Source organism: Triticum aestivum, chromosome 2A (genome assembly GCF_018294505.1).
Source record: "Triticum aestivum cultivar Chinese Spring chromosome 2A, IWGSC CS RefSeq v2.1, whole genome shotgun sequence".
Lineage (NCBI taxonomy): Eukaryota > Viridiplantae > Streptophyta > Magnoliopsida > Poales > Poaceae > Triticum > Triticum aestivum.
This window is the reverse complement of record NC_057797.1, coordinates 726,597,520-726,614,783: the sequence shown is the minus strand read 5'-3', so window position 1 is coordinate 726,614,783 and position 17,264 is coordinate 726,597,520. Positions and strand designations below refer to the sequence as shown.

Genomic DNA, 17,264 nt, shown 5'->3' with positions numbered 1-17,264 from the left:
ACAGAAAATAATTTCTAACAGTACCAAAATTAAGTGAATTTGGCCTTATCAGAAAGTTTAGGTCAAGAGCTTCGATTTGCAAAAAGAATCAACTAAATCGGAGTTACGAAACTCTAATTATGATCAAAAAAAGTTTGAATATGAATTTGAATAAGTTTTGAAAATTGAAAATTTTAAAAAGTTGATGTGACAGATTCACTGGATAGGTGAAAACAAGACGAAGCTATAGGCGCTGGTTTCATCTAATTTGGATAAACGAGTGAAAAGTTATGGCTATTTGAAAAATCAGAGCCAAGCTGTTTTACGAAGGAAAAATAGGTATGGCTAAAAGAATTTTAGGTTTAATGTATAAATACAGAGACTAATTGCTAATCTAATTATTCTACTGTACTAGTCTAGAAAATAATAAACTACGGAAGTATAAAAAGAAAATGAAGAAAGATACCTTTATAAGATAAAGAAAAGACTACTTCAAATAGAAGGGACAATTTTCAGAAGTCCCACCGGAGAGAAAAAATAGTTTTCTTTAATGAATCTAGTCAACCAAAAATATTGATTTAACTTGATTCGGATGATTTTTGGAGGCTCATTGGGTCTATATATATAGATGGAAAAGAGGCTTAGAGGTCAAAGACTAGGCAATGTGGGACTAAATATAGACGAAAATAAACGAAACAAAGAAGAAAAAGGCTAAACGGCTCGCACGGGCCTAAAGGACTCGGCCGACCCCGCGCTGTAGTTTTTTAAAAAACAAAATTCGGCCTAAGAAAAAAATGAGAAAGATGGCTGGGCCTGGCCCATGTAGGAAAAAAATGAGCTACCCGCTGCCACTATGCTACGCGTGTAGGCGATAAATAAATATGGGCCGCACGTATAGTTTTTTTTAATAGAAACAGAAGGAAACCCGAATAAAAAAATAAAATAGATTTTTATATAGGCATATTATATAGCAAAATATTCAGAAAAAGAATTTTTTACAACACAGACATTTTTCTAATGTCAAATAAAATACACAAAAATTCAAGTAAATCAAACAATACTACTGCTCTAATAAAATCCAATAAAAATCATTTTAAAAAGCCAAAATAATTTCAAATTTATTTCTCTCCAATTTTATGATGTAGGGAATCATTTTACCCTATTTTCCATTTATTTTATTTTTGGAGAAAAATAATTTAAATGAACCCAAATAACTCCAAATTGAAAATAATTTCAAAAGGACTTTTAATTTAATTCTCTTACAACTTCCAACTCATATTTCATATGTTTTGAAGAAGTCATTTTATCTTCTCTCATGAAAATCATTGACTTGCATAAAGTTTCTGGGTTTGAAATATTTCCCAATGAAATTCAAATATTTTCAAATACCCTCTTCATTTAAATGGAAGAAGTCATGTTATCTTCTCTCCAGGGTTTTGTGATGAAAAGTATTTGAATTCATGGAGATCATAAAATGCAAAATGAAAGTTTGGGAAAGTCCTTTTATTCCCTCTCATTTAACTTTTAAAAAAAATCGAGTTACACTCAATTTCACTCAAGCAATCACACCACAATCTATCAAATCTATCTATTTATTATAACATTCCAAAATTTAGAATTTTGGAATGTTACAATTCGAAAGGCTTGCAGAAGGCAACTGTCAGAGGTCAACTTTGAGATCAATGGCTACCACTACGACAAAGGATACTACATAGATGATGGTATATATTCTCAGTGGTCAACTCTTGTGAAGACAATCTCCAAGACGGTAGGGGAGAAGAGGGTTAGGTTTGCCCAAGCACACGAGAATACTAGGAAGGATGTGGAGCGTGCTTTTAGTGTGCTCCAATCTCGATAGGCTATCATTTGGCACCTATTAGAACATGGAGCACAGAGAAAATGTGAGAGGTGATGATGACTTGTGTGATCATGCACAACATGAGCGTAGATGATGAGTGTGATGACAGCCTCTTCAACCAAGGTTTGATTTCCAGGGTGAAGATGTTGAGTCTGAGATTGACAGTTCACCCAATTTCATACAAAATGCGTGATTGAACAACTCACATTCAACTTCAAAATGATTTGGTTGAGCATATGTGGACTCACCTTAGCAACCAATAATGCATCAGGTCTTTTCTTTCAATGTATTTATGACAATTTAAAATTTATTCGGGTTGTAAACTATGAGATTTTTATTTGGCTGTGAACTATTTATCGTAATATTAAAACTAAGTGATTTTTATTTCGTTGTGAACTTCTGTTAAAACTATCATAGAATGTGTGAAAAGTTATCCTCCAACAGTCGTGCGGACCAAATGGGTCAGCCGGTTGGGCTCACCGGGCTCACCGGCTAGATTAGCGCGGACGCGGCCGGACAACGCGCCTCCAGCATACCCAAATGGATGAAATGTTGACCAAATCCATGGCGTGTTGGAGTTGGCCTTAAGCGGACAAGGATTTGCGGTACGCAAATGCGGGGACACTCAGGTTCTTGGTGCCGACTTTTTATTACGGCTTCCGATTTTCAAAGTTCTATATGTTTTAAACCAAAATTATAAATTAAGTTATGTTGTCATATTCATGTTTCTCTTGACCAGTGCTTTTAAATAAGATCCATTTTAATATATTTTGAGGACTTTAAAAAATATATGTTAAGTTTGAATGTGGAAACCTAGTACGATCGATCAATAAAAATCAGTTATTTTGTGTCAACGACTGACAGAAAAAATCACTTGAAATTATATCTCTGAAACCTGGCATTTGTAGATGCAAAAACAGTAAGTTTCATCGTTGAAACTTACTGTTTCAAAAGAATCGAAGAAAAGATCTCGGAAAACTTCAAAAACAGGTGAATAACTCTTGCAAACAGAAAATAATTTCTAACAGTACCAAAATTAAGTGAATTTGGCCTTATCAGAAAGTTTAGGTCAAGACCTTCGATTTGCAAAAAGAATCAACTAAATCGGAGTTACGAAACTCTAGTTATGATCAAAAAAAAGTTTGAATATGAATCTGAATAAGTTTTGAAAATTGAAAATTTTAAAAAGTTGATGTGACAGATTCACTGGATAGGTGAAAACAAGACGAAGCTATAGGCGCTGGTTTCATCTAATTTGGATAAACGAGTGAAAAGTTATGGCTATTTGAAAAATCAGAGTCAAGTTGTTTTACGAAGGAAAAATAGGTATGGCTAAAAGAATTTTAGGTTTAATGTATAAATACAAAGACTAATTGCTAATCTAATTATTCTACTGTACTAGTCTAGAAAATAATAAACTACGGAAGTATAAAAAGAAAATGAAGAAAGATACCTTTATAAGATAAAGAAAAGACTACTTCAAATAGAAGAGACAATTTTCAGAAGTCCCACCGGAGAGAAAAAATAGTTTTCTTTAATGAATCTAGTCAACCAAAAATATTGATTTAACTTGATTCGGATGATTTTTGGAGGCTCATTGGGTCTATATATATAGATGGAAAAGAGGCTTAGAGGTCAAAGACTAGGCAATGTGGGATTAAATATAGACGAAAATAAACGAAACAAAGAAGAAAAAGGCTAAACGGCTCGCACGGGCCTAAAGGACTCGGCCGACCCCGCGCTGTAGTTTTTTTAAAAACAAAATTCGGCCTAAGAAAAAAATGAAAAAGATGGCTGGGCCTGGCCCATGTAGAAAAAAAAGGAGCTACCCGCTGCCACTATGCTACACGTGTAGGCGATAAATAAATATGGGCCGCACATATAGTTTTTTTAATAGAAACAGAAGAAAAACCGAATAAAAAAATAAAATAGATTTTTATATAGGCATATTATATAGCAAAAAATTCAGAAAAAGAATTTTTTACAACACAGACATTTTTCTAATGTCAAATAAAATACACAAAAATTCAAGTAAATCAAACAATACTACTGCTCTAATAAAATCCAATAAAAATCATTTTAAAAAGCTAAAATAATTTCAAATTTATTTCTCTCCAATTTTATGATGTAGGGAATCATTTTACCCTATTTTCCATTTATTTTATTTTTGGAGAAAAATAATTTAAATGAACCCAAATAACTCCAAATTGAAAATAATTTCAAAAGGACTTTTAATTTAATTCTCTTACAACTTCCAACTCATATTTCATATGTTTTGAAGAAGTCATTTTATCTTCTCTCATGAAAATCATTGACTTGCATAAAGTTTCTGGGTTTGAAATATTTCCCAATGAAATTCAAATATTTTCAAATACCCTCTTCATTTAAATGGAAGAAGTCATGTTATCTTCTCTCCAGGGTTTTGTGATGAAAAGTATTTGAATTCATGGAGATCATAAAATGCAAAATGAAAGTTTGGGAAAGTCCTTTTATTCCCTCTCATTTAACTTTTAAAAAAATTCGAGTTACACTCAATTTCACTCAAGCAATCACACCACAATCTATCAAATCTATCTATTTATTATAACATTCCAAAATTTAGAATTTTGGAATGTTACAATTCGAAAGGCTTGCAGAAGGCAACTGTCAGAGGTCAACTTTGAGATCAATGGCTACCACTACGACAAAGGATACTACATAGATGATGGTATATATTCTCAGTGGTCAACTCTTGTGAAGACAATCTCCAAGACGGTAGGGGAGAAGAGGGTTAGGTTTGCCCAAGCACACGAGAATACTAGGAAGGATGTGGAGCGTGCTTTTAGTGTGCTCCAATCTCGATAGGCTATCATTTGGCACCTATTAGAACATGGAGCACAAAGAAAATGTGAGAGGTGATGACGACTTGTGTGATCATGCACAACATGAGCGTAGATGATGAGTGTGATGACAGCCTCTTCAACCAAGGTTTGATTTCCAGGGTGAAGATGTTGAGTCTGAGATTGACAGTTCAACCAATTTCATACAAAATGCGTGATTGAACAACTCACATTCAACTTCAAAATGATTTGGTTGAGCATATGTGGACTCACCTTAGCAACCAATAATGCATCAGGTCTTTTCTTTCAATGTATTTATGACAATTTAAAATTTATTCGGGTTGTAAACTATGAGATTTTTATTTAGCTGTGAACTATTTATCGTAATATTAAAACTAAGTGATTTTTATTTCGTTGTGAACTTCTGTTAAAGCTATCATAGAATGTGTGAAAAGTTATCCTCCAACAGTCGTGCGGACCAAATGGGTCAGCCGGTTGGGCTCACCGGGCTCACCGGCTAGATTAGCGCGGACGCGGCCGAACAACGCGCCTCCAGCATACCCAAATGGATGAAATGTTGACCAAATCCATGGCGTGTTGGAGTTGGCCTTAAGCGGACAAGGATTTGCGGTACGCAAATGCGGGGACACTCAGGTTCTTGGTGCCGACTTTTTATTACAGCTTCCGATTTTCAAAGTTCTATATGTTTTAAACCAAAATTATAAATTAAGTTATGTTGTCATATTCATGTTTCTCTTGACCAGTGCTTTTAAATAAGATCCATTTTAATATATTTTGAGGACTTTAAAAAATATATGTTAAGTTTGAATGTGGAAACCTAGTACGATCGATCAATAAAAATCAGTTATTTTGTGTCAACGACTGACAGAAAAAATCACTTGAAATTATATCTCTGAAACCTGGCATTTGTAGATGCAAAAACAGTAAGTTTCATCGTTGAAACTTACTGTTTCAAAAGAATCGAAGAAAAGATCTCGGAAAACTTCAAAAACAGGTGAATAACTCTTGCAAACAGAAAATAATTTCTAACAGTACCAAAATTAAGTGAATTTGGCCTTATCAGAAAGTTTAGGTCAAGACCTTCGATTTGCAAAAAGAATCAACTAAATCGGAGTTACGAAACTCTAGTTATGATCAAAAAAAGTTTGAATATGAATCTGAATAAGTTTTGAAAATTGAAAATTTTAAAAAGTTGATGTGACAGATTCACTGGATAGGTGAAAACAAGACGAAGCTATAGGCGCTGGTTTCATCTAATTTGGATAAACGAGTGAAAAGTTATGGCTATTTGAAAAATCAGAGCCAAGCTGTTTTACGAAGGAAAAATAGGTATGGCTAAAAGAATTTTAGGTTTAATGTATAAATACAAAGACTAATTGCTAATCTAATTATTCTACTGTACTAGTCTAGAAAATAATAAACTACGGAAGTATAAAAAGAAAATGAAGAAAGATACCTTTATAAGATAAAGAAAAGACTACTTCAAATAGAAGAGACAATTTTCAGAAGTCCCACCGGAGAGAAAAAATAGTTTTCTTTAATGAATCTAGTCAATCAAAAATATTGATTTAACTTGATTCGGATGATTTTTGGAGGCTCATTGGGTCTATATATATAGATGGAAAAGAGGCTTAGAGGTCAAAGACTAGGCAATGTGGGATTAAATATAGACGAAAATAAACGAAACAAAGAAGAAAAAGGCTAAACGGCTCGCACGGGCCTAAAGGACTCGGCCGACCCCGCGCTGTAGTTTTTTTAAAAACAAAATTCGGCCTAAGAAAAAAAATGAAAAAGATGGCTGGGCCTGGCCCATGTAGAAAAAAAAGGAGCTACCCGCTGCCACTATGCTACACGTGTAGGCGATAAATAAATATGGGCCGCACATATAGTTTTTTTAATAGAAACAGAAGAAAAACCGAATAAAAAAATAAAATAGATTTTTATGTAGGCATATTATATAGCAAAATATTCAGAAAAAGAATTTTTTACAACACAGACATTTTTCTAATGTCAAATAAAATACACAAAAATTCAAGTAAATCAAACAATACTACTGCTCTAATAAAATCCAATAAAAATCATTTTAAAAAAGCCAAAATAATTTCAAATTTATTTCTCTCCAATTTTATGATGTAGGGAATCATTTTACCCTATTTTCCATTTATTTTATTTTTGGAGAAAAATAATTTAAATGAACCCAAATAACTCCAAATTGAAAATAATTTCAAAAGGACTTTTAATTTAATTCTCTTACAACTTCCAACTCATATTTCATATGTTTTGAAGAAGTCATTTTATCTTCTCTCATGAAAATCATTGACTTGCATAAAGTTTCTGGGTTTGAAATATTTCCCAATGAAATTCAAATATTTTCAAATACCCTCTTCATTTAAATGGAAGAAGTCATGTTATCTTCTCTCCAGGGTTTTGTGATGAAAAGTATTTGAATTCATGGAGATCATAAAATGCAAAATGAAAGTTTGGGAAAGTCCTTTTATTCCCTCTCATTTAACTTTTAAAAAAATTCGAGTTACACTCAATTTCACTCAAGCAATCACACCACAATCTATCAAATCTATCTATTTATTATAACATTCCAAAATTTAGAATTTTGGAATGTTACAATTCGAAAGGCTTGCAGAAGGCAACTGTCAGAGGTCAACTTTGAGATCAATGGCTACCACTACGACAAAGGATACTACATAGATGATGGTATATATTCTCAGTGGTCAACTCTTGTGAAGACAATCTCCAAGACGGTAGGGGAGAAGAGGGTTAGGTTTGCCCAAGCACACGAGAATACTAGGAAGGATGTGGAGCGTGCTTTTAGTGTGCTCCAATCTCGATAGGCTATCATTTGGCACCTATTAGAACATGGAGCACAAAGAAAATGTGAGAGGTGATGACGACTTGTGTGATCATGCACAACATGAGCGTAGATGATGAGTGTGATGACAGCCTCTTCAACCAAGGTTTGATTTCCAGGGTGAAGATGTTGAGTCTGAGATTGACAGTTCACCCAATTTCATACAAAATGCGTGATTGAACAACTCACATTCAACTTCAAAATGATTTGGTTGAGCATATGTGGACTCACCTTAGCAACCAATAATGCATCAGGTCTTTTCTTTCAATGTATTTATGACAATTTAAAATTTATTCGGGTTGTAAACTATGAGATTTTTATTTAGCTGTGAACTATTTATCGTAATATTAAAACTAAGTGATTTTTATTTCGTTGTGAACTTCTGTTAAAGCTATCATAGAATGTGTGAAAAGTTATCCTCCAACAGTCGTGCGGACCAAATGGGTCAGCCGGTTGGGCTCACCGGGCTCACCGGCTAGATTAGCGCGGACGCGGCCGAACAACGCGCCTCCAGCATACCCAAATGGATGAAATGTTGACCAAATCCATGGCGTGTTGGAGTTGGCCTTAAGCGGACAAGGATTTGCGGTACGCAAATGCGGGGACACTCAGGTTCTTGGTGCCGACTTTTTATTACAGCTTCCGATTTTCAAAGTTCTATATGTTTTAAACCAAAATTATAAATTAAGTTATGTTGTCATATTCATGTTTCTCTTGACCAGTGCTTTTAAATAAGATCCATTTTAATATATTTTGAGGACTTTAAAAAATATATGTTAAGTTTGAATGTGGAAACCTAGTACGATCGATCAATAAAAATCAGTTATTTTGTGTCAACGACTGACAGAAAAAATCACTTGAAATTATATCTCTGAAACCTGGCATTTGTAGATGCAAAAACAGTAAGTTTCATCGTTGAAACTTACTGTTTCAAAAGAATCGAAGAAACGATCTCGGAAAACTTCAAAAACAGGTGAATAACTCTTGCAAACAGAAAATAATTTCTAACAGTACCAAAATTAAGTGAATTTGGCCTTATCAGAAAGTTTAGGTCAAGACCTTCGATTTGCAAAAAGAATCAACTAAATCGGAGTTACGAAACTCTAGTTATGATCAAAAAAAATTTGAATATGAATCTGAATAAGTTTTGAAAATTGAAAATTTTAAAAAGTTGATGTGACAGATTCACTGGATAGGTGAAAACAAGACGAAGCTATAGGCGCTGGTTTCATCTAATTTGGATAAACGAGTGAAAAGTTATGGCTATTTGAAAAATCAGAGCCAAGTTGTTTTACGAAGGAAAAATAGGTATGGCTAAAAGAATTTTAGGTTTAATGTATAAATACAAAGACTAATTGCTAATCTAATTATTCTACTGTACTAGTCTAGAAAATAATAAACTACGGAAGTATAAAAAGAAAATGAAGAAAGATACCTTTATAAGATAAAGAAAAGACTACTTCAAATAGAAGAGACAATTTTCAGAAGTCCCACCGGAGAGAAAAAATAGTTTTCTTTAATGAATCTAGTCAACCAAAAATATTGATTTAACTTGATTCGGATGATTTTTGGAGGCTCATTGGGTCTATATATATAGATGGAAAAGAGGCTTAGAGGTCAAAGACTAGGCAATGTGGGATTAAATATAGACGAAAATAAACGAAACAAAGAAGAAAAAGGCTAAACGGCTCGCACGGGCCTAAAGGACTCGGCCGACCCCGCGCTGTAGTTTTTTTAAAAACAAAATTCGGCCTAAGAAAAAAAATGAAAAAGATGGCTGGGCCTGGCCCATGTAGAAAAAAAAGGAGCTACCCGCTGCCACTATGCTACACGTGTAGGCGATAAATAAATATGGGCCGCACATATAGTTTTTTTAATAGAAACAGAAGAAAAACCGAATAAAAAAATAAAATAGATTTTTATATAGGCATATTATATAGCAAAATATTCAGAAAAAGAATTTTCTACAACACAGACATTTTTCTAATGTCAAATAAAATACACAAAATTCAAGTAAATCAAACAATACTACTGCTCTAATAAAATCCAATAAAAATCATTTTAAAAAAGCCAAAATAATTTCAAATTTATTTCTCTCCAATTTTATGATGTAGGGAATCATTTTACCCTATTTTCCATTTATTTTATTTTTGGAGAAAAATAATTTAAATGAACCCAAATAACTCCAAATTGAAAATAATTTCAAAAGGACTTTTAATTTAATTCTCTTACAACTTCCAACTCATATTTCATATGTTTTGAAGAAGTCATTTTATCTTCTCTCATGAAAATCATTGACTTGCATAAAGTTTCTGGGTTTGAAATATTTCCCAATGAAATTCAAATATTTTCAAATACCCTCTTCATTTAAATGGAAGAAGTCATGTTATCTTCTCTCCAGGGTTTTGTGATGAAAAGTATTTGAATTCATGGAGATCATAAAATGCAAAATGAAAGTTTGGGAAAGTCCTTTTATTCCCTCTCATTTAACTTTTAAAAAAATTCGAGTTACACTCAATTTCACTCAAGCAATCACACCACAATCTATCAAATCTATCTATTTATTATAACATTCCAAAATTTAGAATTTTGGAATGTTACAATTCGAAAGGCTTGCAGAAGGCAACTGTCAGAGGTCAACTTTGAGATCAATGGCTACCACTACGACAAAGGATACTACATAGATGATGGTATATATTCTCAGTGGTCAACTCTTGTGAAGACAATCTCCAAGACGGTAGGGGAGAAGAGGGTTAGGTTTGCCCAAGCACACGAGAATACTAGGAAGGATGTGGAGCGTGCTTTTAGTGTGCTCCAATCTCGATAGGCTATCATTTGGCACCTATTAGAACATGGAGCACAAAGAAAATGTGAGAGGTGATGACGACTTGTGTGATCATGCACAACATGAGCGTAGATGATGAGTGTGATGACAGCCTCTTCAACCAAGGTTTGATTTCCAGGGTGAAGATGTTGAGTCTGAGATTGACAGTTCACCCAATTTCATACAAAATGCGTGATTGAACAACTCACATTCAACTTCAAAATGATTTGGTTGAGCATATGTGGACTCACCTTAGCAACCAATAATGCATCAGGTCTTTTCTTTCAATGTATTTATGACAATTTAAGATTTATTCGGGTTGTAAACTATGAGATTTTTATTTGGCTGTGAACTATTTATCGTAATATTAAAACTAAGTGATTTTTATTTCGTTGTGAACTTCTGTTAAAACTATCATAGAATGTGTGAAAAGTTATCCTCCAACAGTCGTGCGGACCAAATGGGTCAGCCGGTTGGGCTCACCGGGCTCACCGGCTAGATTAGCGCGGACGCGGCCGGACAACGCGCCTCCAGCATACCCAAATGGATGAAATGTTGACCAAATCCATGGCGTGTTGGAGTTGGCCTTAAACGGACAAGGATTTGCGGTACGCAAATGCGGGGACACTCAGGTTCTTGGTGCCGACTTTTTATTACGGCTTCCGATTTTCAAAGTTCTATATGTTTTAAACCAAAATTATAAATTAAGTTATGTTGTCATATTCATGTTTCTCTTGACCAATGCTTTTAAATAAGATCCATTTTAATATATTTTGAGGACTTTAAAAAATATATGTTAAGTTTGAATGTGGAAACCTAGTACGATCGATCAATAAAAATCAGTTATTTTGTGTCAACGACTGACAGAAAAAATCACTTGAAATTATATCTCTGAAACCTGGCATTTGTAGATGCAAAAACAGTAAGTTTCATCGTTGAAACTTATAGATTTTTAAGAGATTTTATTTCACCGTGCCCTCGTGTGGGATTCAACTATTTCACGAATCGCGAGGCAAATCGAGCAGGCCGCAGGCCTAGCCAGGTGAGTGCCCCCAGCGCTTACATGCCCTTGCTAAGTAGTAGATCAGTCTAGGTTGAGATAGATGCAAAGACAAAGAATGAGAGTTTCTTCAATAAAAAAGTTACCCCCGGAAACGGCTGAAACCGCGTCGCCGTGACGTGGGATGCTTTCGTGTTTCAGTGATGTATGTGTATGTTGTTTTGATGGCATATTGAATTCTGAAAGAGCGTGTGAGCGATTTATATATATACACATAGTTGGGCAGAATTCTTGTGATTGGGAAGTTTCGTCGGAAGATGATGGCGGGGTTGCTCCGTGCCGCGGAGGTAAGCGACCTCTGAACTAAGCATCGCACCTGATCATCAACCGTCCTAGTCATCAGCCAGCGGTAAGCGCGTCACGCGAGAATATAATACGATTAAACATTGCCCATTGGGCGGTAATCCTATCACTTTGGGACCTGGGATGGCAACTGGCTTTGCTTGATATCTTGAGCAAACCAAATTTTGAAACCAGACATCGCTGTCCACTGGGCCCAAGTCTTATTGACTCGGTTAAACATTGAGATCCCAACGGCTATAAAGTTCGCATCAACTCCTCCGAGATCCTGCAAACCAACAGCAAGCTCTGTCTTCCCTCCCATTGGCAACATCAACAAGAGCTTTTGTCTTCTTCTCCGGTCCGCACCATGAATGGACTCGAGCACCCGCGCAATGGCCGGACCGCCTACCACTTCCAGCCGGCCAAGTTCTGGCAGAATGGTATGCGGATCGTGTTCCATCCACTTTGATTTTGTGGGAGTCATTCTGACCATTTTGCGATCCTCGTTTGCGTCCCTGGATTTGGACGAACACGCCATGGATCGACGGCAACGAAACAGATCCCAACGGTATGTGTGATTTCTCCCGCATTTTATGTTCCTCTTCTTAGATGTTATTGTCGAATCAATTTGGGGAAAGCGCTGTTTGTTAGTTAGTTAGCGAATGATATCATGGATCTTGGTTTGCTGCAAGATTAATGGCGGAGTGACGGACTGACAGAAATTTTCCTTCGTACGCGCAGGGCCACTGTACCACAACGGCATGTACCACTTCTTCTACCAGTACAATCCCCACGGCGCCACCTGGGGCGACGGCACGCTCTCATGGGGCCACTCCGTCTCCGGCGACCTCGTGAACTGGGCCGACGTCGGCAATGCGCTCGACCCCACCTCCCCGTTCGACGCCAACGGCTGCTGGTCGGGCTCCGCCACCGTCCTCCCCGGCGGCCGCCCGGCCATCCTCTACACCGGCATCGACGCCAACAGGGTGCAGGTCCAGAATGTGGCCTTCGCCAAGAACCCCGCCGACCCGCTCCTCCGCGAGTGGGAGAAGCCCGACTGCAACCCGGTCATGCCCATGCCGGCGGACGTCACCGGCAACAACTTCCGCGACCCCACGGAGGCGTGGCTCGGCCGCGACGGCCTGTGGAGGGTCGGCGTCGTCGCCGAGGTCGGCGGCGTGGGCTCCCTGCTCGTGTACCGGAGCGCGGACTTCCTCCGCTGGGAGCGCAACGCCGCGCCTCTGCACGCCAGCTCGCGGGACGTGCCCGTGCTGGAGTGCCCGGACCTGTTCCCCATGGCGCCGCCCGGTGCGGCGGAGGGGCTCGACGTGTCGGCGAGCGGCGCCGGGGTGCTGCACGTGCTGAAGCTCACGGACTTCGCCAAGGAGGACCACTACATGGTCGGGCGGTACGACGACGTCGAGGACACCTTCGTGTCGGCGGAGCCCGAGCGCGGCGACGACCCCGGGAACTGGCGCCGGCTGGACCACGGCCACCTGTACGCGTCCAAGTCCTTCTACGACGCCCGCAAGAAGCGGCGCGTGTTGTGGGCGTGGGTGGACGAGAACGACGGCGGCGGCGTGGCCAGGGGCTGGGCGGGCATCCAGGCGTTCCCGAGGGCGATCTGGCTGGACGCCGACGGGAAGCGGCTGGTGCAGTGGCCGATCGAGGAGATCGAGACGCTGAGGAGGAAGCGGGTGGGCCTGCAGTGGGCGACGGAGGTGGAGGCCGGCGGCAGGAAGGAGGTCGCCGGCATCGTGAGCTCGCAGGCGGACGTGCAGGCGGTGTTCGAGATCCCGAACCTGGAGGAGGCCGAGACGCTGGACCCCAAGTGGCTGCAGGATCCCAAGGGGCTGGCCGCCGAGATGGGCGCGTCCGGGCGCGGCGGAGTCGGGCCGTTCGGGCTGCTGGTCTTGGCCTCCGGCGACCTGGAGGAGCACACCGCCGTCTTCTTCAGGGTGTTCAAGCACGATGGCAAGTTCAAGGTCCTCATGTGCACCGATCTGACAAGGTGATTTTCCCCTGCCAAAATCTGATCCGAACATGAAAAAGATACTTCTGGTACATGCTGTAATTGTTCTTGGCGAACATGAAAAATGCACAGATCGTCGAGGAAGGAGGGGATAAACAAGCCATCCTACGGCGCATTTCTGGACGTGGACGTGGAGAAGGAGAGGAGCATCTCGCTGAGGACCTTGGTGAGTTCTTTTCTACAGCATTTGTCACATCACAAGGCGATCCGGGCCACGTTAACTAATCGTGTACGGAGAAATGCAGATTGATCACACGGTGGTGGAGAGCTTCGGCGACGGCGGGAGGGCGTGCATGACGGCCCGGGTGTACCCGGAGCACGCGGCGACGGGCAGCAGCCGGCTGTACGCGTTCAACTACGGCGCCGGGGCCGTGAAGGTGTCCAAGCTGGAGGCGTGGGAGCTGGCGACGGCGGCCGTGAACGGCGGAGGCCATTTCTAGCTCGGTTGCGCCGGACGTCGCGGCGCATGAAGCTTTGGTTGCATTGCTGCATGCGTGATTGAGCTCATGTATTTGGAGCCTTGAGTGAGAATTTGTTGTGATTTATCCTATATATTATTCAATAATGAAACATTGTTTAACAAAATACAAATGAGAACAACCGGATACACGTACGGATGTGGACTTTTGGCCGCGGTGATTGCCGCACGTCATGAGCGGGACGGACGAGCTGGCGTTGAGCGAGCATGTGGGGCGTGGTCAATTAATTTGTGCCTGTGTGTTATCTCGTAATTTTTTACTAGATGAAATTTGCTTTGAACGACGGCGTCGACGACTTTGTCAATGTGCCCAAGGCCAACGCTAGGCGCGGGCCGGCCGTCGGATTGGCCTCCCACGAGCCGTCCGATGCAGCCCAGATTGGGTCTTCTCCCCCCGGCAAGGTCAACGCCTGGGGCCTCCCATTTCTCTCCCCGCTCACGTCCAACGACCCCCAGCGCGACGTCCGTCCTCCCTCTGCCTCCTCTTTGTTCGGTTGCAGCACCACCGTGTGCGTCGCCGCACTGCCGGCTTGTGCCCCTTACCCGCGGCTGTCAGAATTGCAGCACGACTGCCTGTGAAGCTCCCGATCCTGCCGTTTGCAGCTCTCCATCAGCCGGTTCCACCACGTGGTCGTCATGGTTGTAGCATTCCCGACGTCACCGCCTCTGGCTCGCCACCGTCGTGGGGTTCCACCACTATGTTCATCAACAAAAACTCAGCGTGAAAATGGTGTTTGCCGGTGGTGAGGAAAAAGAAAAACAATGCCAGCAAAAAAATGTGTCGCGGCCGACGGTTGCTTCAAAAGAACCTCGCCAGATCCGGTTAATTTTTTCCCAGTCGCAGCAAAACAAAAGGTCGGTGCCAGTGAGACGACTCCAATGGTCGTCCAGTTCCAGTACTGGTCAAGTGTGGATGTAGGTTTTTTCCACAGGCTGGTTCCAGCAAAAAATCACCGGTTGCAGCACCGGAGGTTGCCGCCTCCACCGCTGGCATCTGGTGGTTGCGGATTTTCACTCGGACTGCTCCGTCAATTAACCGGTTGTAGCACCGGGGGCCGTCGCCTCCATCACTAGCAACATCTTGTTGTTACGTCGTTGTAGCTACTACTCACCGAACCACCCATCACAAAGCACACATGGCCGATGTTACCCCCAGCTGTACCACCGCCCGCCACATTGCCCCGCTGTATCCGTGAGAGAGACTGTTGGGGAACGTAGTAATTTCAAAAAAATTCTACGCACACGCAAGATCATGGTGATGCATAGCAACGAGAGGGGAGAGTGTGATCTACGTACCCTTGTAGACCGACAGCAGAAGCGTTAGCACAACGCGGTTGATGTAGTCGTACGTCTTCATGGCCCGACCGATCAAGCACCGAAACTACGGCACCTCCGAGTTTTAGCACACGTTCAGCTCGATGACGATCCCCGGACTTCGATCCAGCAAAGTGTCGGGGTAGAGTTCCGTCAGCACGACGGCGTGGTGACGATCTTGATGTACTACCGTCGCAGGGCTTCGCCTAAGCACCGCTACAATATTATCGAGGATTATGGTGGAAGGGGGCACCGCACACGGCTAAGAATATGATCACGTGGATCAACTTGTGTGTCTAGGGGTGCCCCCTGCCCCCGTATATAAAGGAGCAAGGGGAGGAGGCCGGCCGGCCCCTATTAGCGCGCCAGGAGGAGTCCTCCTCCTAGTAGGAGTAGGACTCCTACTAGGAGGGGGGAGGAAGTGGGGAGGGAGAAGGAAAGGGGGGCGCCGCCCCCCCCCCCCCCCCCTCTCCTAGTCCAATTCGGACCAGGGGGGAGGAGGCGCGCGGCCCACCCTGGCTGCCCCTCTCTCTCCACTAAGGCCCATATGGCCCATTACTTCTCCCGGTAGGGTTCCGGTAACCCTCCGACTCTCCGGTTTTCTCCGAAATCACCCGGAACACTTCCGGTGTCCGAATATAGTCGTCTAATATATCAATCTTTATGTCTCGACCATTTCGAGACTCCTCGTTATGTCCGTGATCACATCCGGGACTTCGAACTAACTTCGGTACATCAAAACTCATAAACTCATAATATAACTGTCATCGAAACCTTAAGCGTGCGGACCCTACGGGTTCGAGAACAATGTAGACATGACCGAGACACGTCTCCGGTCAATAACCAATAGCGGAACCTGGATGCTCATATTGGCTCCTACATATTCTACGAAGATCTTTATCGGTCAGACCGCATAACAACATACGTTGTTCCCTTTGTCATCGGTATTTTACTTGCCCGAGACTCGATCGTCGGTATCTCAATACCTAGTTCAATCTCGTTACCGGCAAGTCTCTTTACTCGTTTCGTAATACATCATCTCGCAACTAACTCATTAGTTGAAATGCTTGCAAGGCTTATGTGATGTGCATTACCAAGAGGGCCCAGAGATACCTCTCCGACAATCGGAGTGACAAATCCTAATCTCGAAATACGCCAACCCAACATCTACCTTTGGAGACACCTGTAGAGCTCCTTTATAATCACCCATTTACGTTGTGACGTTTGGTAGCACACAAAGTGTTCCTCCGGTAAACGGGAGTTGCATAATCTCATAGTCATAGGAACATGTATAAGTCATGAAGACAGCAATAGCAACATACTAAACGATCGGGTGCTAAGCTAATGGAATGGGTCATGTCAATCAGATCATTCACCTAATGATCTGATCCCGTTAATCAAATAACAACTCTTTTGTTCATGGTTAGGAAACATAACCATCTTTGATTAACGAGCTAGTCAAGTAGAGGCATACTAGTGACACTCTGTTTGTCTATGTATTCACACATGTATTATGTTTCCGGTTAATACAATTCTAGCATGAATAATAAACATTTATCATGATATAAGGAAATAAAATAATAACATTATTATTGCCTCTAGGGCATATTTCCTTCAGAGACAGGAGCCACGCGAGCGCCGCAACCTTGGGGAGGTAAGAGCCGCACGAGCACCGCATGAGGAGCAGCTCGCCGGGGAGAATGTCGTGATGTGGGATGACCATGGCCGTGA

The 17,264-nt window shown here is 41.1% G+C and overlaps 1 protein-coding gene across 1 annotated transcript; it reads left to right on the top strand.

The window, feature by feature from the left end:
• Positions 1–11,954: 11,954 nt before the first annotated feature.
• On the top strand, positions 11,955–14,328 carry LOC123190609 (beta-fructofuranosidase, insoluble isoenzyme 7). The gene is made up of 5 exons (XM_044603283.1): positions 11,955–12,149; positions 12,269–12,277; positions 12,451–13,720; positions 13,814–13,907; positions 13,987–14,328. Exons 1-5 carry the CDS (start codon positions 12,077–12,079, stop codon positions 14,179–14,181), a joined length of 1,641 nt encoding a protein of 546 aa, XP_044459218.1. The 5' UTR covers positions 11,955–12,076; the 3' UTR covers positions 14,182–14,328.
• The last annotated feature ends 2,936 nt before the right edge of the window (positions 14,329–17,264 follow it).

Coding starts and splice junctions, on each gene's coding strand:
- LOC123190609 (XM_044603283.1), top strand. CDS start 12,077: ATGAATGGACTCGAGCACCCGCGCAATGGCCGGACCGCCTACCACTTC. Junction 13,721..13,813: donor ATGTGCACCGATCTGACAAG/GTGATTTTCCCC, acceptor AAAAATGCACAG/ATCGTCGAGGAAGGAGGGGA. Junction 13,908..13,986: donor GCATCTCGCTGAGGACCTTG/GTGAGTTCTTTT, acceptor GGAGAAATGCAG/ATTGATCACACGGTGGTGGA.